We start from the raw sequence: 23,649 nt of genomic DNA, 5'->3' as shown, positions 1-23,649 counted from the left end.
TTTTTCCAGTTTCATTAATAATACTTTCTTTTCAGTTTCCGCACTAGCAAAGGTGTTGGGTATTCTGCTCATTTTGTTGGCAACTGCTTAATAGTTACATCACTGAAGTCAAAAGGCAAAGGTTTCCAGCACTGTGTGAAGTATGACTTTCAGCCACGCAAGGTAAGCAAAGTGGTATTTAAAATAAAGAATAACATTGAAAATATGACAAAGTGCTTCTGGGAAGAAGGGCTAGAATCACTTTAGTGCCATAGTGTTACTAATAATTTCTAATAAATAAGTAGCTTCTCTGATGATCATGCAAGTTTTATGTCAGTTCCAGACCAGAATAATTTCAAGAAAAATGTAATAATTTATAAAGTAACACTTCTATAAAGTCAACTTGTTTTTAAAAATACTGCTTAATTAGCTTCAGATGGAGAAGAATTTTGAGTATTTGTAAAACAGTTGTATTTTATTTTTAAAAGGTTGTCATTCTATTTCTGCACATTCTGCTCTTGGTAACTTTGGTGCCAATGTCTGGAACCATTTTGCTGGTAATGCTGGAGTTTTGTTATCTGTTGCTGGGGGGTATAAGGCTCTGAAGTTTCTTCTATGTCAGTGGTGTTTTGGGATTTCTCATTTTTCACAGTAAATCTTGATTATTTCTCTAGATCATATTAGTGTTCATTTCTACTGTATGCCTAGTAGTCCTAGGAGAACAATGATTATGCTGGCTTCAATATTTCAGTTAGTTGACTGAAGCATTGACTTTCCCATACAGCAAGGATTATGTGTTTGTCATTGATAGCAGCCTTGCATATATTTTGCTGTGAAGCTCATTTCTTTTTTTATGGCCTTAGAATTTGTATATTGAATTTCAGTGCTTGTTTTATTTTGAGGCCAATCTCTTAGGGAGGGAATGCCATTGTTCACTCATCAGCTTTATGTTCCACTGTTTTTCTTGGTATGTATTTGTGATTCAAAATCACTGATTCTAATTCTGTTATGTAGCTTTGAGGTCATTTGTGGTTTTTTAGAACATAATATCTTTTTCTAACATACTACTCAGGGATGTATAAAGCCTTATAAACACACATCTGCCGAGTGTATTGAAAAGAATCAATTCTGCTTTGCAAATTTTATTTAATTTTATAGCCAGAAAAGATTCTTGATGACAGTTCAGTTTTAGTTTAAAGTAGCATATCTGATTCTACTGATAAACACTCAACTTAGGAACAAATGGAATTGTTAACTTTTGGATTATGTTATTGATAACTAGCTTTTGGGATCTAGCTGATAATTTCTTTACTTGTTGGTGAAGAAGCAGTCTTTCATATTTTAGCAAGATATTCTTTTGCTAATTTTTATTCTGGATGACCAGTTTTCTTCATGCCATTCCTGGAAAACTTTAGCTCTTGCTGTTCTACTTAAAATAGTTAATTCTGAAATACTAGTACATGTACATCTCATTATATGAATATCAGTTTCCAATCATAATCTGTTATCTGCTGAAGTGTGTCCAAGTCTGAGTTCCATGCCAGTTTTATGTTTCTCAAAGATCATGCTTCAGACACTTTGGGTCGCATGCCAGATTTAGAACGTATTTGAAATAAACCTTCTAGAATATGTTTGCAAATGGTTTCATATGATATATTTTTTTCCGTTATTAACTTGTGTGTACATGTATGTGGGAAGGTACATAACATATAATGGAGGAAAGAAAACCCGTCAAATACAATTCCTGGCTCTAATAAGTTAAAACATACCCTGTTTAACATGTAGGTTGATTTTCTTCATGTTGTTTAGGTATTATATTGGTTCCACTGTGCAACTATTGAATGTGTAGATATGTATTAAAAAAATGTGTACTCAGCAGCTTACTGCCCAAATGCTAACTTGAGAAGTGTGATTTTTGTCATCAGATACACTGTTTTCCAGCCATTTCCTTACAGACATAGACATTTCAGCAATAGCTTTTGCCAGAAACATCGTTCTCATTAAACTTCTGAATAATGTTTTTTTAAAAAAAAAAAAAAAAATTGTTGAACCACAGTAAAATTATGTATTCAAGCCACCTGGTCATAAGCTTTATGTAGACAGGTCAGAGACTCTATGTTCATGTGAAGATCTTACCACTGTTAACTATGTCATATGACACCATTCACAGAATAATATGCAATCTTAATTTAAAACTTTAAGACATGTTAAGCAGTTACTTTAGGTTTTAATTAGTGTATTTTAACAAGATTATAAAAGCAAGTATTTATAAAAATAAATGGAGAAATTTGGTCATCATATCCCCAAATAGAGAATGTGGGTGTAGTATAATAGTCCGACCTCTCCACAAAGCTAAACTAGCTTTGGCAGTGTTGTGTTTAGTATGTCTATACTGCTTTTGGGGATCCAAAGTCAAATTTAAGTGTATTAGTGACCCCCCAGTAATTTTCACTCCCTTGAGTTACAGCCTCAACATCAATCCTTGTACGAACAGTATGAGCTGTTCTGTATGAACTGTAAGTACGAACAGGAAACCACTGTAGTCAAGAGCAAACAGCTTTTTTTTTGGTGTTTCTAATCCTGAACACCTTTACTCATCATAGTATAGACTGAAATAAGTTCCACATCTTGGAAATTCTTAGTGCATGATGCCTCATCTCTCTGATTGTACTGTGCTATAGAGTAGGAATATGACTTACTCAGCAGTGGGTGATTAAACTTGAAAGGTTCCAGCAGTATAAAAAATTGACAGGCTGTTATCTGAAGTGTCTTTGAGTGCTACCTAAGGAGGCTCTTGTTATAGCAGAGAGGCATGGTCTTGGTGCATTTTTGAGAAAATGATATAGGGAAGAAGTCTGTAGGAAAAACTTAAAAGAAAATTGTATTACTGACTTCAAAAATTAAAAATATAAAAATAATTTTCAACTAAAAGTTGAAGAAAAATTGTGTGTGAGATTATACAGCATAGTTTGGTTCATTGTATAGTAGTAAAGTCCTGAAAACCATGTCCTCAGATACAGAATAGGAGAGAAATCAACAAAATGCCTGTACAACATCAGCAAAGTTGGTTCATGTAAATGAGACATGGATAATAGGAAATTATGAGACATAGAGATATATTTGCTTCTGCATGTCTAAAAAAAATAAGAGAAACTGGAATGTGCATTTTAAATGAGGTTATTGACAGAAGTATCAGAAGCTTTGTTGACTTGACAGTCAGTGGGCACTCATTTCTAATTGCACTTAGAGTGGGGCAGGTCTTGCCAATAGGGGAGTGATGCCCTGTATTAAATTATATGCAGGATTGGCTATTTTTGTTTTTAAAGTAACTGCAAAAAACTGCCTTCACTTCTTAAAAAAGAAAAAAAGAGGAGGAGCAGTTAAAAGATGGAGGTGTTTGATAGTGTTAGAGAAATTGCTTAAATGCAAAGATACGAAGGCTAAAAGCAAATATACCATTAGTCCAAAAAGTCCAATAGAAAGTTTAAAAGCTCCTCACAGCATACCTGAGCACAGATAAATAGCAAAGTAGAGACCATTGTAAGTAAAAATTTGTTCAGAAAGTGGAAGTTGTATCAAAATGAAGAATACTTAGGAAAGTATGTAATAGTAAATTATATGTAAAATAATAAGTCAGTTCAGTTTTTTTTTTCCAGTCCATAGGGTCAATTAGATGACTAAGGCTTAATAGGAGCCCTTGAGGAATATAGTATCATAACAAAAAAGCTAAATGAATTAATTGCATCATTGTTTACTACAAGACAAGTCGATGGGGATGCATCAGGAAGTGTCTCAAATTGAAATGTCAGTAGAAGAAGTATAGAAATCGATATAAAAGATAGTAATTAATTGCCAGGACCTTACATCCCCAAGTTCCAAAGAAATTTGAATATGAAATTTGCCAAACTTTTAATTGTGGTATATAATCTATTTTGTCAAACAAATGGGTGATCGAAAATTATACATATTTTAGGAAAAGGCTTTGCTGATATTTAGAATTACATATTATCATGCCTGATTTCGTAACCATCAAAACGGGGCAGAAGCTAGAAAAGCGGGAAGGAAAAAATAGAAAACACACAGATAAACGTATCAGGGACAAAGCAATGCAGTATTGCGCTGGAAGTCTTGTCCCCCACTTCTGTTGATTTGAAGGGTTCTTACTGTATAAGAACAGGTTTTTGAGCTGGTTGATACATGCTATGTGGATTCCCCAAGAACTTTAGGCATTATAATCCTCTAGCCTTAAAGAAATTATGCTATCATGCAATAAGATAATTTATATTCGTTAAAATATAGGGATAGAACAATATGAATCGAGTGAGCAAACAGGAATTTCAGAAAGACCTTTATTTTCCTGTCAATAAGAATGCATTATGGACTTAACTTGGTGGAGTTTGTCATCCTCTATTTTAGGAACTAGCTTTGTTACTCATTTTATCTAGATTGATACTAGTGACAAGTATGACACAAAGAGTAAACCATTTTTTAATACTTGAATACTTTCCTGGCTAAAATGAAATTACAGTTTAAGATGTAAATTTAGTTGATGGAAGTGCAGGAGGCAAAAGAGCAATTTTTTTACTGGATTAGTTATGATAACAGGCTCGGATAGACTCTGTGCGCGTGCGCGTGTGTGTATGCATGTGTATTCAAGTAAAGAAAGCTCAATGTTTTTTGTAGAGCTTACCTTGTGGGCCAGAGTTAACAGACATAGGTAGTGCTCTAACATAGCAGCAATGCTAAATGTTCAGAAAAGTTGCGTGGAGGAAAGGATACTTGGACTAAAAGCAGCTGCATGTGCATGAATGAGGGCTAGCATAGGGGGGGGGAAGGATTATAAAAAGTAGATTATATAATTTTCCTAAAGTTTGACGTGGACACCAAAGCTCTCCCAAGATTGCATTGCTCATTTTAGTTCCTTATATGTGTTTCAACAAAAGTAATGAACTGTTCATTTCCAAATGAATGAGTCATCTGTTAAGCTTAACTACACACAGGGACAGTCTTACAAAATGGTATTGTTGTCCAAAATGCTCTTAAAGCACTGTGAAAGAAAAATCAGAGGTAGAAGATAAATGGATAAAACTTGGGGCTTATGGTTTACAGCTGATTTGTGCCACAAAAGTATCCGAACTGGACATATGAGTAAATAGTTATAAAAGGTACCACTTTGAATAGTCCTGTTGCAAAGAACGCCTGCTGTTGGGATGAAGGTATTTAAAATCATCATCACTTAGTAGAGATTATTGGGAAATTAACTTTTGAAGGAAAGAGCACAAGGGAATTTTTCTTCTAAGAGATTTATGTTAGGTGGTGTGGAAGCTTTAGGAAAGAAGTGTTGATGAAAGCAGAGCTCTAGTCATGCGGTTTGCACTCTGTTTCTGATTAGCATCGTCACCAGTTAATCTTCTAGACTTTGAGTTATGAATATTTTGTTGAATCTATGGTGGGTGTTCCTTTCTAAAATAGAATCTGCCTACAAAATAGGGAACAACATTTACTTGTTGAGTTGCGGGTTTGTTTTTTGATGTTTGGCGGGGGCGGGGGCGGGGTGGGAGACAGTGGCTTACAAACAATTGTTCATAGTTGCTTGAAAAAAAAAAAAAAAGACTGGCCACAAATGACTTCAGAAGCCCAAGCTGTAGCAGTACATCCTTAATCTAGGATTGCCCAATAAATCTGTTTACTTGGTTATGCAAGAATTGAGATACTCTTATGTACTGTTGTATGATTAGTAGGGTTTTTTCCTTTCTGTTAACTGTAGGTTTTAAGGAGGAAAAAATGAAAATAAGTTTTTAAAGACCTGGAAACAGATGTGGAATGTATATTCCAACATATATCGATATTACAGATATGTAACTGAATACAGCTCAATTTGAGGACTACTGCAACGATTATTATGAAAATATATTTTGCTGCATTTTTTTTGTTTGTTTGTAATTCTGTGCCCTGTGTGATTTCAAAATCAACATATGAAAACTTTTTGCTTTTATTTCATCTAATACAGAGAGGCAGATTCTTATATTAGTAAGCTCTGTACCTACTTACCCTGACTCAGGGAGAGAGTCACCAAGTGACATTAAAATAATGCCCCAAGGGATGCAGAAGTTCTCTGCTTTGAAAAAAAGAGACTTAGCTGAACATAGAAATCAAAAGACAGTAATTGAAACAGATACAAAGAAAGGGAAGACAAGTAAATTGTAAATTACTATTCCAAATTATTAAAATATGGAATGGTGTTTTCAAGGCAGATGAGCTGACTTTTTCACAGAATCACTAAGATTGGAAAGGGACATGTTGAGACAGTCTAGTGTAACCCCCTGTTCAAAGAAGGGACACCTACAGCAGGTCGCTCTGGATGTTGTCCAGTCAGGTTTTTCATATCTCCAAGCAAGGAGACTTCACAGTTTCTCTGAGCAACCTGTGCTAGTGTTTGACTATCCTTACTGCTTACTACTGCCCTTCTTACCTACGTTTAAATGGAGTTTCCTGTATTTCAGTTTGTGCCCATTGCCTCTTGTCCTGTCATTGGATACTAGTGAGAAGTCTCTGCTCCATCTTCTTTATCCCCCGCCCATCAAGTATTTATACATATGGATAAGATTCCCTTGAGCCTTCTCTTCCCCAGGCTAAACAGTCCCGTTTCTCACCCTCTCCTCATGTGTCAGAGGCTTCAATCACTTAATCATCTTTGTGGCCTCTTCTGGACTTTCTCTAGTATGTCCATATTTGCCTGGTTTGTATACATTTTGAAATACAGAGACCCATTATAGCTAAGTATGAGTTGATTTGCAGATCTTAAAGATAAAATTTCCATTCCTAGTCTTAGATGAGTTTAAAGGTTTGGTTTTAAAGGAAACTTAAGGTTTTCTTCTTGAACTCACTCATCATGGACATAATGATTCCTGTTGAACAGATTATTTGAAAGATCACCATAGTTGTACTTGGAAGTATTTTACTGTAATGCTTTCTCTGTTTGAATAATGGATTTTTAATGATATGACAGTTGTCTAAAAACTGGTGGAATGGTAAAAAATAGAGGAAGAAAATCATATGAAGCAATCAGGATGACATCTTAAACTGGGCTGTAAAATTTGCTGTTGTGAATTTTTCCCTTTCATTTAATAATTTCTGACAGAGAGCTATGATGAAAAGGCAGAGATATGTGATAGGAATTTCTTAAGGTAAGTATACATGGAACTGGATTTCCCATCAGAACTCAGTTGTGTTTTGTGTTACAACATATAGTGTTTACATTAAATTACATTTTCAGGTATGGAAGTGTATTCAACTTTTTAATTGTATGTATGTGGTTTTGGTTCTAATCTCATAAATGGATGCAGGTAGGTACATCATTAAATTTAGACTGGACTTGAAGTTCCAGTGACTTGACTTTTAGTTTTATGAGTTTGCAAGGATTTATCTGTTTGTTTAACTTTACAAGACTGGTCACTTATTTTTAACACAATTCATTAAATTGTAGCACAAAAAATGCCTCTCCATACTGATTCTCCATGTCTTTACAGTGGTACATGATAAGCATCGTACACATCTATAATCGATGGAGAAACAGTGAAATACGATGCTACGTGAATGGTCAGCTGGTATCCTATGGTGACATGGCCTGGCATGTTAACACCAATGATGTAAGATTTTTTTTTCCCCCCCCCTTTCTCATAGCTTTTAATTTTATAGTAAATTGAAAAAGAAAAGTACTGTATTTGTTTTCTCTAGATCATTGCAAAACTTCTTTTTTTAACTTTCTCCTTTAACCTTTCTTAGATATGTACCTAATAAAATGTAGTGTGATTGATTTTATATATTAATATTTTTTAGAATATTGGGGGATTTTTTTGGCTGTATTTTGCATAGCTATTTTAAGGAATTTTTCAGAGATTTTGTTTGGAGAGACTGTTATAGCTAATATTTTTAATATGTGATACCGTATAGAGGACACTGATAACAATGGATTAATACTCAGCTTTTTCTGTAGGAAAATGTGGTAGAGTTACAGATTGTACAGATTTAGCTTGAGAAAAGTCCTCAGGAAAAACTGATTCATTCTGCCAAATGATGATGCATACTCCCAATGTAAACAGAAGTACTCATTTTTGTGTCACATTAAGTACTGTGTTGGATTCTAGAGGAGATATTTCTTAAAGATATGGTTAAAAGATTTCTATGCTTTTTGTGTTATTGAACATTAAATTTTAAGTAGTTTTTTTAATTGCAGTAGAACTGAGCAGCCTGAGCTATAATCAGAGTCATGTGGTTTTAAGCTCTATAAATATAGTAAGAGATCATTTCTTCTATGCAGAGTTTACAATTTAAACCAAGAAGATAGAGAAACAAAAAGTAAAAGATAGAAGACAGAAACATGGAGAAGTGTCAAGAGATTTACAGTATTAAAAAGTCTGAAGTCTTACATCTGTCTCCCTGTAACAAGCATATTTTGTGTTTTATTGTTTGACTTGACATTAGTAAATAGGCAGTTGACCAATATTAAAAATGCTGTGCTGTTTAAGGTATTAATATTTAATTAATATTGTTAGCAAGTACAAATTAACTGCTACAGAATTTCATCCCTGAAATACTGTGCAGTTTTCTTGGGTAGTAAATTTTTACAGAGATATGTCCTCCATTATTGGCCATCCAAACTAGTTACAAGATATTGAGATGCACAGTTGCACAGCATTAGTCAGCTCAGAGCAAAGAGATGGTGATCTTGCATCTGCTTGTCACACAGACAGAAAACAGTCATTTTTACCTGGAGAAGATTGCATGCATGCCTGTAAATACACCTGTATCTATTAATTGGGCTGAGTTCAAATTAACAGTATATTCTTACAGGAAATACATCCGTTTTCCTATTTTTTATATTTAAATTCTTTTAATGAAATCTATGTAAGTGTCAGCATTTTTGGTTTATGCTCCCTTTTTGCACCTTCTACTTTGGAAGGCTTGAGAGTCTACATCTAATGATGCAGAAAACAGGCACTCTTTCTGGCCCAAAGCTTCAGATGGGGATGGCAGACAAAATGCTTCTCTTGTGCTTGCCTTCAGCTAAAGCTGTGCTAGACTTCAGAGGTGCCTGATTCATCAGATTGTGACACTTTTGTTATTTCTTATTTATAATATAATTCTCAGTCATTTCTGACTGCCTGTATTGGATAAGGAAGCTTTTTTGCACTTAAGGAAATTAACTGGTTTTTTTGCTAAATTCAAGAGGCAAAGTTGGATTTGAAAAGGGAGATTTTAAATATTACATATTAATTAAAGTAGGGGAGCTCTGCTTGCCAAAGCCTCTGATCATCATTCTTTGTTTTCTTGGTAGCGTTTCTACTTGCAAAAAAAGGCAAGCCTTTCACTTTTTGCATGAGCATGGTTTCTCCTTGGTAATATAAACATTTCTGTGATAGGTGAGAATGTGATGATTGAAAAGCCAGCTGAGGTCTCAGAGGATCTGGGCTGAGTTACCAGTTATATGGTGTGGAGATCTGTAATCCTTAATGATAAATGCTTAGCAAGAAAAGCTGCTCCTTCTATTCATATTTTCTTCACAGTACAATCTTTTCTTAAGGTGGGATTGGTTTAAGAAGATTTAGACGTTTTGATAGAAGTCTTTTAAGTTTCTGCTATGGTTTTACTTTGTCTGCCGGAGAACAGACTTACGAAAAACACTAGTTATCATTAGCTCTGGATTTTTTTAATAACAAAAATTTTTTATATCAGAAGTAGGAAACAGAATAGAAAGTAGGAGAAATTCGGGAAAGATGTATGAATGAAACTGTAAAAGGCATAGAAAGGAAAATAGGGGAGTGCATACATAGGCTCCTTAGCACTATTATACATTAGCTAGGAAGAGAAGCTCTTGTTTTAACTGTATTAGAACTTTCTTGTTTAATATAAAGGTTGAGTTCTTAAAAGTATTCCCTTGAAAATCTTGAGCAATTATCTAGCTTCTTTGTTAACTTCATACCCTTCCACTAGGATATTACTTCAGTCTCTTGCAAGATGACAAGAAAATGCCTTACCACAGTAGCTCTGGGGGGAAAGAAAAAGCTATGCAAGTCAGCCAGTCATTCTTTTTTCTTTACATCATATATTGTGCTTAACATATACTGACAGATTTAACAGTACAGGTCGTGAAAACAGTGAAAACCGAGAAAGGGATAGGAATATCATATTGTTGACTAAGTGCATTTTTCTCTTTTCAGTCTTTTCTTACACAAGAACATTGTAAGATAATTGAGATGTAGTGTTTAAAACACTAAATGTAATGAGGACAAGATTTTTTCAGTTGCTCACTGTGTCAAAGCTACCGCTGAACAAAATGCATTATGATTAAATATTTTTTTAGATTAATAAAACATTCATTAGATTTGCATTATTGAGTTTAAGATTAAGGGACTGAACTGAATTTATTTTAAGCATAGGGTTTGTTGTGATAAAGACTGTGAATTTATTTTTTCCCAGACTGATCTTGCATTACAATTTTCTTGTATTTTTTGTACATTTTTTTCAATATCTGACATGTACCTTTTGTATCCAAACAAGAACTGAAGAATACCCCAGTCTAAAATTTTCACATCTATCCTGGAAGACACTGGAGTAAAGATGCAGATGACAAAAAGGGTGAAAGCTTAAAAAAAATGCTTTTTTAAAATTTTTTTTATTTTTCATTTTTAGTTATTTTTTCCTTGTATTTCTTCCAATTCATTCTTATTTATATACAACCATGAAGTCACTGGGTTCTTAACCATTTCTGTAATATGGGCAGCGAGATACAGGATATTACGTGAGGTAGTCAATAAGGCTTCACATCGGTGTTCTTCACAAATGTATGTTGTCTTAATAGACACATTTTCATCTAGGGATTTGCAAAATGTGGCATCTGTGCAAAGCTCTAAATCACTCAAACTTTCAGCAAGGTTTTTCATTGTATTGAGGCAACATCCATGTATTAAAGATGTTGCACAATGTTCAGCCCAAATGTTAGAGGGAAGATATGAGTGTGGATGAAAAAGGGGAAGACACTGTAAACTTCTTTGTATAGGTGTTTCTGTTGTGAATGCTGCTGATACACTGTCTCCATAGAGCCATTTTTGGCTCTGACTTCATTATTACTATTTAATGAAATAGAAAAAGCATAGCAATGCTGAGATTAATTGTGTTAGGGTGCTACACAAGATGCAGTAGCTAGTGGGAAATAACTAATTGAGTTTATATTCCAAGGAGTAAATATAGCTAGAGATTATGACAAAAAGTTGAAGTGAAATGCATGGCAGGGTATAATGTAGTCAAGTATGTGCAATTGCTAGCTGGTCAGTAGTCATGATCAACTCCATATACCTTATGGAGTTAATTATTTGTAAAAGACCAAATACACTTTGAGATGGAAGTTAAATTGGAAGCGTTTGGGTATTACAGCTGTTAGATTAGGAATTTTCCCCAGTTTTGGGAAGTAACATGAGAGAAGGCATAAAACTTCTCTTCAAGGGGTAGAATATGGGGATGATGAGGTTTGGTGGAAGATTTTTGTTCAGATAGCTGCATTAAGATAAAATTGATGACGTCCTGACATCTTTCACAGAACTTTGAATTTCCATTGTAGGATAAGGAAACTGTAGAAGGATTTTAAAAGTTGATGTAAGTGGTGGAATGCCAACAGTTTGATGACACCAGTAACACTTGGGTTGCATTTGAAAGAAGGCTTATAAGCATCAGTAATATTAAGGATAAAGTTATGTCCTTAAGTCAAAAGGTTGATGAGTCCCAAGAGTTTAATTTTCTATGTAAATAAAATAGGAGGATTTCGACCAAGGCACTGAATGAAGCAGATCTGTCAGTCATCTCATCTTGGGGTCATTAATGACATACTACCAGGGATATACAGAAATAGGAGAACAAACTTGGGTCAGCTGGTGTCCATCAGGTTTAAAACTCCGGAAATGTGAGATAGTTGGAGGAAGACCAAATGAGCTATGAGTATTGGGTGCTGATTTTTAAATCAATCAATCAATCAATCAATCAGGTTTACGGGTTATTTGGCATCTGGAACAAAAGTGAATAAAAACTACCAGAAGATCACAAGTTAGCCCTCCCCTCCAATTAAAAATAATGGAAACACCTAATCCAGAGTGAAGCACCAGAAAATGTGAATCTGGTAAGAATGAAAAAAGATAGAACTGGAAATTAGTACAGGTTAATAGATCTAAAATGTAATTATGTGTAAAACTCAGAATCCATTGAGAGCTACAATGGCTGTAATACAATTAATGATGACTAGAAGAATCCAGGAAAATACCCATGTAATAGGCAGGAATGTATGTCTCAGAATTTGTAAATATGAACTAGGAAAAAGGGTGGCATCAGTAGCTTAAACAAACTTCTCAAATAACCATTAAAAATGGCAATTGCTCAACATGAATTGACGTAACACTATCTGACAGTGACGGTGCAAGTGTCAGTAAAGCCTTGAAAGCTAAGCAAGACTTTAATGAATCACAGAATCAACAGTTTGGGTTGGAAGGGGCCTTAAAGATCATCTGGTTCCAACCCCCCTGCCATGGTCAGGGACACCTTCGACTAGACCAGGTTTCTCAAACTGAACTAACTGAAAATTGTTAGGAAGTTTCACCATTAGATTCATGAGTAGTCACAGTAGTCTCATATCCCATCTTTTGCACTGTGCATCCTGGACATGGCTTTGTGAATCAATTTTGATGTAGTTTTTCTCAGAATTGCTTTAGGTTTTTTTAGTTTCGTCAAAAAAAATATATAAAAAATTTTAAAAATCCCAAGGGAAAAAGAGGTATTTGGTCAAAAGGAGAATAAATCAGCAATAAAATCCTAGATGCTTCTTACCTCACCTAATTGCAAAGCTGAGCTCCAGATCTTTGACTTCTTCCTAATTGTTTAGGCAGCATCCCCTTTTCCTTGTTAGTAGCTTGTCCACCTAGGTCACTTGCTGTAGCAGTTCACCATACTTGATTCTGTTCTCCAAGCTGACAAAAGTTTTTCTCAGGGTAAAACTAAGCAGCCAAGCAAGATGAAAAACCAGTCTTCCTAATGCAGATTCTACTGTTTTGCTGATTCAGCTCAAAAAGTGAGGCCTGATCCTTGTTTCCATTAAATAAAGTACGTGTGACTCAAGGAAGCAGAGAGAATAGACTCTCAAAGATCCTTGTGCTTCCTGTTGTTGTCCTCTTGTGCTACATTTTGTTTTCCAGTTTCCCGGATCTTTATTCTAGACAGTTAAGTCCTAAAATTTGTTTCACAGAATCACAGAATGCTTTGGGTTGGAAGGGACCTTTAGAGATCATCTAGCCCAACCCCCCTGCAGTGAGCAGGGTCACCTTTAACTAGATCAGGTTGCTCAGAGCCCCATCCAACCTGACCTTGAATGTTTCCAGGGATGGAGCCTCCACTACCTCTCTGGGTACCCTAACCCTAACTCTTACCTCATCTGAAAGCCTTTTTTCTTGGAAGGACCAGGAGAACTTAACCTAATTCTTCCAAAATAAATATAAATTTGGGGGAAAAAAAAACCCCACACAACGCCACTTCAAATCTGAAGTAATAGGAAATGGACGGATGGAGAACTGCAGAATGTCTTTGTGCAAAGGGATAGCTGTTGGAAGGAGGAAAGGAAAAGAACTCTTTTGACTATGGAAGAAGACGGAAGAGGAGTTTAAGGTCAAATCATTATATGCTGTGGTTATAAAGAAAGACTGTGCACCAGTTGCAAACTAGAAAAATTCGTATTTGTTTTTTTCTGCTAGAGATGTTTAGCTCTGTTAGCACAACAGTGAAAGAAGAGTGCATTTCAGTGTGTGTTCTCGTGTGTTAGCAGTGGGAGTTCTGATTATAATTACAAGGAACTTCAAGGCTTTAATATTTCCTAGAAGGCAATAGGGAAGGTTACTTGGTACTTGAATGTACTGTTCTAATTTTCTCTGTTGTATGTTGAACAATTAATAAACAAATCCTAGCAGCCAGTCGTAACAGCATTGTTATACTGACCTGTAAAACAATTAATGCTACAATATTCAAAATGAAGTTGTTCACTACAGGGAGTCAGGTACTGAAGTAATAAACGATTGATTTATTTTCTTAATTACAGTTTCCCTTTATTTTTTTGGCTTCAGTAACTGTACATGAATATTATTTCATTGTATAGTTTGTATGACTAAACAGCATTAACATTACCTCTTTCTGATACAGAGCTATGATAAATGTTTTCTTGGCTCTTCGGAGACTGCTGATGCTAATAGAGTGTTCTGTGGCCAGCTTGGAGCAGTATATGTATTCACCGAAGCACTCAACCCAGCACAGATTTTTGCAATACACCAGTTAGGACCTGGATATAAGGTAATAATGGATCTTAAAAACCTTAAAACTGAAAAAAAGAAAATAATTGATAGATATAGTTTGAAGATATGCATGCATGTAGATACTTCTCTTAGGAACATGTAGAGCTATGTGATTTGTTTTCAGCAAAAGAAGAATATTTCTTCAGGTATCCTAACTAACCTTAATTTCCACCAACTTTTTGAAAGATGCAAGTTATTTCTTTAAAGGATGGCTGAAACATGTTTGTATGTGAAATTTGTGACTTTGGGACACAATCAGATTAGAGCAATTTTGTATTTGGTGTACTGAATACCAGGGGAAAAACTTTCTTCTCTACTGTTTGTGTTTAAAACCTGAGTTAAGGCAGCTTAACGTTCAACAAGACATAATAAAGCAGTTGTGTTCAAATGCACAATTTCAAACACTCTTCATAGAATCATAGAATTATAGAATGTTTTGGGTTGGAAGGGACCCCTAGAGGTCTTGCTGAGGTAAAAGTCGAGCTTTTTATTCATTCTTTGCCAGTGACATTTAGGGGACAGTTTGGACAAATTAATGGTGCATGCATACACTTGGTTCTCTAGAATGAACACTTATGTCTTGGAAGGGCTGTATATAGTATTATTTCATCAAGAAAAACAATGTAGATTTCTGCAGAAACTGCCTAGTGGAGAAGGCTTGAAAAGGAATCTTACCCCAGCTAAACACCATTGAATTTCTACCATCAATTATTCCCAAATTTTCTTTTTCTGATTTGTGAAATTTGCAGTATCACCTGAAGTAGACTTTCAGTTTTTTGGTATATATCATACACTCTGAAAATAAAAGCTTTTAAAAATAGCTAGTAAAAATCAATTTTTGGATTCTAATGCTATTAATTTGGTGTGCTGAAAATGATTGTTCTGAATCATTTAATGACAGCTAGCACCTGAATGACAGCAATAGTTGAAAATACCTTTTATGGTATGGACTGTGAATAGCCAAATATATGTCAAGGTCACGTGGAGAAGAGAAAGTCTATTGCATATAGTTGGTGGTTAAAACCTGCCTTGAAACAAAAATGTTCAGTCAGTCAAGAGAAGTGTATCACCTGTGCAAACAAGGAGTACTTTATTTCAAACTTAATACTGTATTTTGTTTGAACAAATAATTTTGCAAATGTTTTTTTTTGTCATACAAAATAATGTAACCTTATACTTCTTAATAATAAATGTAGTAAATCTTTATGAATTTATTAAGTTCCTGGATTTGAGCAGCATACTCATGTGATAGCAAAATAGGAATAATGCTTTCATTTTTTTCAAGAAGTGAAAATTGTTATGTAATATTTTGTGAGTGTTGAAGGGGTTTGTAAGGCATACATGCTTTCACACTAAACGATGTTTCCAGTAGCTACTGCACTAACCTCATTACTGCATTGTCAAATTACCTTGCTTGATTCATAGGCTTCCCTTAAACTACACCTCTACACACCTGTAGCTTTTTACTGATTTTCGTAGGTTGTCAGTTAGATGAACTTTAATACTTTGAGGATATTCTTCTTTGGTATATCATGGTTTTAGGTTTAGGTTGTGTTCCCAGCACAGTTAATGCCTCCTTCCTCTCTAATGTAATTTCATTCCTTGTCTAAGAATCTGAAAGTAGATTTTACAAATAGCAGTTAAAAAGAGCAGGTTCTTACAGCAGGACCCTAGAAATAACACAATTTCTTTCTTTAACTTCCTTATTTCCATAAAATAAGACAAAACATAACTCTCTCTTTCTCACCTTCTTCCAACCCAAGGTTTACCCACAACCGAAAAAAGGAGCCATGTCCTGTAATTTAGAGATCTCAGGGCACTGATTGTGGCTTTCACTCAAACCTTGCCTCTTTCATGTCTCGCTTAAGATTATTTTTGTACATTCTTTCAGATTCTGTGGGGGTGCAAATGTCCATCAGTTCAGGACACTTCAGTATGGTATTTCATAGTCCAGGGGAGCCTCAACTGACACATAGCTCAAATTGGTGGAAATTAGAGGTCACATTCTTGCTCTTACCTAACTTGTTGATGCAAACTGGCCTTTCAGAAACTTTTCTTAAGTTCACTACATGTCCCGTTCATTCTAATTGTTGGTACTGTTAGCCAACTGGGAGAATCAACTGTTCAACTTTCCCAGAACAGCAACTATTCTAGATGCATTGTGAACTTTGGTTGTGCCAAAGCTTTTCTCCCAAAGGAGGATTATTCAAAGTACTTGAGAATTTTTGTAGAATGTCTTAATACAGAAGTATTTTTCTTTCCTGTGACTGTGGTAGTTCCTTTGATTTACAATTTTTACTTTAGTCCACTATAGCCCAGCATTCTGATTCTTTAGGGAAAATGACCATCACTTATTTAGTGCTCTGCCTGCTTTGTTCATCACAAGAGTCTATGATTTTGCCTCTCATTCGGCTACCCTCACAACATTCATAATGCCCCTAGCCTAAAATAACTGCCATTAAGACCTCTGGAATACAGAGAAATCTGCATATTCTACCAGCATACCAGAGCTCAGGACAGCACAGTAGGCACATATCTATGAATATATGTAGTATGTAATGTTGCAAATCATACCAAAGCCACAAAGTTCAGGAAAAGGAAGATCTTGATCTACAAAGAAAAGTGAATCTGTTTCACCTTGTTCTACCCCTATTCTGTGATGCAGGTAGAAGCAATGGATTTTAGGATTAACTAGAGAAGTAATTAAAATAAGCTTTATTTACTATTTATATAGAATATTTATATCTATATGTATAATATTTATATTATTTATTGCACATTACATGCTTACAGAATATTATAACATAGAAACAGTTCATAATGCTTCTATGCTGGTCTTGCTCAACATATGAATTAATGTATTTGTAGCCAACATGCCTTAATATAAAAATTTATTTATTAAGCAAATAGATAGTTTGCTTTGAAATACTAAATTTTCAGTTGTGGCAAAAGGCCTGGGGTTTTTTCAAACAAACTCTGATGAAAATTTTCAGAGGGGAAGAGAGGAAAATATACTGGCAGTAGAACCATGCGATCTGCCTCTTCCCGTTAAGTCTTCCCAAATTAATCTATAAAGTTTCTTGAAATTTTACATTATATTTAGTAGAAGCATAGTAGAATTCAATATTTGCATTCCCATGTTTCATCTGTAATAAAGCATGCTCATTTGAAGTCTTGCAGCTGCGGAACAGGACTCTTACCTACTGCCTTGACACTTCCAGTTTCTAGAGGTTGCAGAAAGAAAACAGAAATGGGAGCAGCATCCTTGCTCTCACTGTGCTTTTTCTGCTACCCATCATTGTTCCCAGGCAGCAAAGAAGAGGGAAGCGTGTCTCAGCTGGGATCCTGAGGGGCTGATAAACACAGAGTAGAGGGGCAAGGAAGGTAATGCGGGAGGAAGAGATGCATCTGATAGCAGTGTTTGGTGCTGTTTATAAAAGGATGTTTCAACAAAGCCCTGTCCTAATAGACCTCTCAAATCTGTGCCACCCCTCTTAAACCTCCCATACACATTTCAAAACAAGTTACCAGATTATTCCATATGTTGCTGCATATGAGTTTGCTCTTGCTCAGTGCTGCAGTACAAATCTTGTCACACAAAATACTCTTGAAAATTCAAATTTGCTTAAGCCAATTATAGACTACAAGGCAATATTTTATGTATGGATGCTGAACCTACAGTAGCAAAATGGGGTGAATAGTAGATCTAAAAGCAGCACTTTTGCTACTGGTGTTTAAGTAGTGGTCCTGATCAAGCACAGCTTCTTTTACTGGAGAAGACAGTGCTTGAGTAATTCTCAGCTCTCTCTGTTCCCTCTCCCATTCCTCTAGGGGCAAAAACTATCCTTTATACCTTCTTTATGGATCCTGTATATATTTTTACCAGATACAGAATATGTTAAATCTAAGGTTCTTTTTTGCTGTCTTTATGCCCTCACAGTGCTTCTGCCACATCTCAAAGTTGCATTCCTTCAGTGACCAGTAACTAACCATTTGCAATTTGAGCTTATATGCTTGACAGACTCTGCTATCCTCCTGTGGCTGTATTTTCCAAAGTCCCCAGTACAGTATGCATATACTGAATTTCTTTTCTCTTTCTGTTGATCGACATTAGTAATAAAGGAGTGTCATATCTCAGAATTTGTAGCCTCTCTTTCCATTCTGTTATAATAAACTTTTGGGTAGGATACTAGCATTTGAATTTATGATCACTTTTGTTAGGCAGAATGTCCCTTTAATTCTTGTTTTTCTCAAAAAACTGTGAGGCAGTATTATATTGATTCATAACTTATTTGTGCCTGACCTTCAAATAGTGATGTCTGATAAATTCTTGAGGCATAGTAAACACGGAAAACTAGGAGGTAGATTAATGCCAAAATTTGTTTATAACACTGATTTTATTTTAACTTAAGTGATTTAGAAAGTTGTGAAATTTCATGGTAATGAAACCACACAAATTTTGTGTTGAAACACTTACATATTTTTTAAATGGAAAAGTTATGAAAAACTATATAGATGTGTCCTGGTTTTGGCTGGGATAGTTAATTCTCTTCCTAGTAGCTGGCATAGTGCTGTGTTTTGGATTTAGCATGAGAATAATGTTGATAACACCCTGATGTTTTAGTTGTTGCCAAGCAGTGCTTACACCAGTCCAGGACTTCTCAGCTTCCCCTGCTCTGCCAGGTGCACAAGAAACTGGGAGGGGGCACAGCCAGGACAGCTGACCCCAACTGGCCCAAAGGCTATTCCATACCATATGACATCATACTCAGTATAGAAACTGGGGGGAGTGTACCCTAATGCCGTCAAGCTATACAGGGGCAGAACACATCTGTATTTTGGGAGTGACAGGGGTATCCCAACAGCTAACTGTATTGGACGCTGAAGTGAGCCTTACTGGGAATGAGTGGCAAAAGCACCTCACTGAGCCCAGACGGTCTGTACATCCTTGTCATGGACTACCTCAGGAGAGGGTATTTCAAAGACCCAAAGGGGTACTGGTGGGCTTTTGGCATAGCTGCCTTGGAGACAGAGGAAATTAAGCAGCTGTCTACTTTGCCCAGTCTCTCAAAGGACCCTTCTGTTGTGGGGTTGCTGAGCGTCAAAGAACAACAGGTGCCAATTACTACCACAACAGTACACTGTCAGCAATATCGCACCAACTGAGACTCCCTGATTCCCATCCCTAAGCTGATTCATTGACTGGAGAGCCAAGGGGTGATCAGCAAGACCCACTCACCCTTTAACAGTTCCATATGGCCAGTGCGAGCGTCTGATGGAGAGTGGAGACTGACAGTAGACTATCGTGGCCTGAATGAAGTCACACTGCCATTGAGTGCTGCCATGCCAGACATGCTAGAACTTCAACATGAACTGGAGTCAAAGGCAGCCAAGTGGTTGCCACAGTTGGTATCGCTAATGCGTTTTTCTCAATCCCTTTGGCAGCAGAGTGCAGGCCACAGTTTGCTTTCACTTGGAGGGGCATCCAGTACACCTGGAATCGACTGCCCCAGGGGTGGAAACACAGCCCTACTATTTGCCATGGACTGATCCAGACTGCAATGGAACAGGGTGAAGCTCCAGAACATCTGAGTCCATTGATGACATTGTGTGGGGCAACACAGCAGATGAAGTTTTCGAGAAAGGGAAGAAAACAGTCCAAATCCTTCTGAAGGACAGTTTTGCCAATGGGTGGGTAATGCAAAAGGATGGGGAAGTCTAATGTGTACAAGGGGATTTGATTTTGGGTGAAAATAGCTGATGAACTGAATTGTATGATGTTAGTTGATATATAATACTGCACGTAATCACTTTAATGGTTGCTATGTGCTATATCAGTGGTGTTACAGTAAGAATCACCCTGATGAATGAAGAATGAATTTTGATGAAACCAAGCAAAGTACAGTTATGATGGAATCAGAACTGGCTTCAGTGTGCAACAATCCAACACCACACACCATCTGTCCTGCCCTGAAAGACTGTTATGACAGATGGAGCTCAAAGTCATGGACTAAATGAACTCAACAGACATTTTAGACTGGACTAAGGGAATGATATCTGTGTGTATATCAAAAGGTGGGGAAAGTGGTGGTGATTAATTGGAATGTATTAGAAAGGGTAGGACCTGAGCTTGATGTAGATGGTGTAGAATAAGGGGATGTCATGGTTTAACCCCAGGCACCAACCAAGCACCACACAGCTGCTTGCTCACACACACACACGCACACACACCCGCCCCCCAGTGGGTTGGGGGAGAGAATCTGAAGAGCAAAAGTAAGAAAATTCATGGATTTAAATAAAGTAATGATGATGATAACAATAATAATAATAAGTTATAATGAAAAGGAAAACATCAAGAGAGAGGAACAAAACCCAGGAAAAGCAAGTGATGCAACTGCTCACCAACCCACTGACCAACACCTGGCCAGTGCCACAGCCAGCTCCCCCCAGTTTCTATACTGAGCATGATGTCATATGGTCTGGAATAGCCTTTGGGCCAGTTGGGGTCAGCTGTCCTGGCTGTGCCCCCTCCCAGCTTCTTGTGCACCTGGCAGAGCAGGGGAAGTTGAAAAGTCCTGGACTGGTGTAAGCACTGCTTGGCAACAACTAAAACATCAGGGTATTATCAACATTATTCTCATGCTAAATCCAAAACACAGCACTATGCCAGCTACTAGGAAGAGAATTAACTCTATCCCAGCTGAAACCAGGACAAGAGGTAATACATTCTGAGCTTTGAGATCTGATAAAGCTTAGAGGCATGAAAAATTTTCCAGGTAAGAAGTGTTTTCATGTGGTAAACCATCAAAATATAGTACGTGCAGAACACATATCTTTGGAAATCAATGAAATCACTAAATTATTTCTGTCTGTGCAGATAGTGCACAGAGATTTATCTGTAGAGTTAAAAATGCTCTATGTGGAGAAACACATCACCTTCCTCAGGAAAAATCTGTAATCTGTAGCAGGCATTTCCTGATAAGTGAGATGTAGCCAGCCATATCAACAGAGAGCCAGCTCTCAAACTCTAAGCATAATACTAATTCTTTGGGGTTTTTCTACTTCAGTAGAAGCATGGAACTGTAGGAACCCATTTCTAGATTAAAATGTTCGGTACTGAGGGCTGAATACCCACAGTGTTTATATTTTGGGGATTTTACTTCATATTGATTGTAGTCTGATCCTTTGGGCTGAATGACTGTCACCAGTTGGACGACAATGAGTTTCAGCCAAAAGGAAGTCTCTTTGGTTCTGAACAGCTTTGCTGTATGAACAGAGCAATAAGTGGGGTTCACTGTTTTTTCTACAAAATGGACTCCTAACCCAAATGCAAATCACAGTCACAGAATGGTTGAGGTTGTTGGAAAGGACCTCTGGAGGTCATCTGGTCCAACGCCCCTGCTCAAGCAGGGCCACCTAGAGCCAGTTGCCCAGAACCGTGTCCAGACAGCTTTTGGATATCTCTGAAGATGGAAATTCTACTACCTTGCTGGGCACCGTCACACTGAAAAAGTGTTTCCTGACCTTCAGAGGGAACCTCCTGTGTTTCAGTTTGTTCCTGTTGCGTCTGATCCTGTCACTGGGCACCACTGAGAAGAGCGTGACTACATCTTCTTTGCACCTTCCCTTCAGATATTCATACACATTGGCGAGATCCCCCCTGAAGCTTCTTTCCTGCAGAACAATCCCAACTCTCTCAGCCTTTCCTCATAGTCACTTGAGCAGATGTGCTTTCCCATCATTTGGCTGTAAGCAAAAGAATTCTGTCAGGGTTTCCAGCAGTCTTGAGAGCTCTGCAAAAGCTGGACGTGGTTTATGGGTTTATGTAATCAGTAGGAACCTGTAACATGTTTGGAAAGAGTAACTGATAGCCTGCCAGTTGCCTGTTTTAATTCTTCTAACCTGGATAACCAAAACCCTAGTGATAGTACTTTCTATAGTTTCATGATACAGGATTTCTCACTGTGTGGGGGAAGGGACGGTAAGATTTGATAGGACCAAAGGGATAAAGAGAATTGTGATGCCTATATGCAGTGAAAACATGCAAAATTATTTGTAATTAACCTCAGCAAGAAATTATTTTAAACTGAGTAAAGATTTTGGAAATATAACTTTATATATATATATCTTTAATTAAATGGTCATAATTTCTAACAAATTTGCTTTACTGGTATCAGCACAGCACTGTGTGTCACTACTGGTTGTCTTTTTGACACTGTCAAATGCTGTTGCATGCAAAAGTAGTTATGTGCCAGGTAAATCTGACAACGCTTTGCAGAAAGACAGAAATCTATCTATCTTGTGATTGATTGATTGATTCGTCAGTGTTGCCAGACACCCTGGTTTTAGATCAGATATGAATCAGGGTATGTTCAAGAACAATAAAAATTTCCAATGTGTTGTATGCTCAATTTTTTTATTTTAACATATTTATAGCTGTTTAACATGATACATTTCTTCCAGATAGTTACTTCTGAAACTTATTAACACTGCTGCTGAAAAGAGAGAAAAATAATACTACATAAAATATCAAATATTATATTGACATGTTGATGTGGAGTAAATAAAAAAAATGGTCTCATTGTTCAGTAGCATTAAACTACTGGAAAATTAAAACAAAGTTTAGCAGTTTCTATTTAACCCTCTTGAGTCCAATGTATTTTCTGCACATTTTGTGACAAGGATTTTGTCTAAAATATTTACCTTGTAAAACTTCTGGTTTGTTTTTTTTTTTTTCCAGAGCACATTCAAATTTAAATCTGAGAGTGACATTCATCTGGCTGAGCACCATAAACAAGTGCTATATGATGGGAAACTTGCAAGTAGCATTGCTTTTACTTATAACGCGAAGGCTACTGATGCTCAGCTATGCCTAGAATCCTCACCAAAGGAAAATCCTTCCATTTTTGTACACTCCCCCCATGCTCTTATGCTTCAGGTTTGTGCTACTAAATTGATGTTCTGTGATTACTGTTGGCTCAACATCATTTGGCTAATAAGAGGATTTGTGTGCTAGTGTACAAAGAGATTGTTGTTTTGTATTATTTTAGCTCTTAATATACCTATCAATTGAACTGTTCTTTCTTTGCTCACTTTCTAGGGAAAAAAATTATTATTCTTTCATTAAGAAATATATACTTCATATCATAAGGCATAGTTTGCCATGATACTGTTTTTTCTGTTTCATGTTTACCTTTAAGTATAGTGATTATAATTGAAACATTAGTAATGAAACTTAAGTTAAAACAAGTCTGATCTAGTTTGTGCTCAATTCAGTGTTAAAGCATTCCCA

The 23,649-nt window shown here is 36.4% G+C and overlaps 1 protein-coding gene across 1 annotated transcript in view; it reads left to right on the top strand.

Annotated features, from left to right (window-relative positions):
• NBEA (neurobeachin) overlaps window positions 1-23,649 on the top strand; it is a 513,899-nt gene that overhangs the window by 113,696 nt on the left and 376,554 nt on the right. The window contains 4 exon segments of the mRNA XM_035900172.1: window positions 36-162; window positions 7,509-7,628; window positions 14,209-14,355; window positions 23,098-23,295. Coding sequence (XP_035756065.1) covers window positions 36-162; window positions 7,509-7,628; window positions 14,209-14,355; window positions 23,098-23,295 — 592 coding nt within the window.

Source organism: Egretta garzetta, unplaced genomic scaffold (genome assembly GCF_000687185.1).
Source record: "Egretta garzetta isolate BGI_Z169 unplaced genomic scaffold, ASM68718v1 scaffold40, whole genome shotgun sequence".
NCBI lineage: Eukaryota > Metazoa > Chordata > Aves > Pelecaniformes > Ardeidae > Egretta > Egretta garzetta.
Note: the sequence above shows the minus strand (reverse complement) of the source record. Positions and strands in the feature narration are given on the sequence as shown.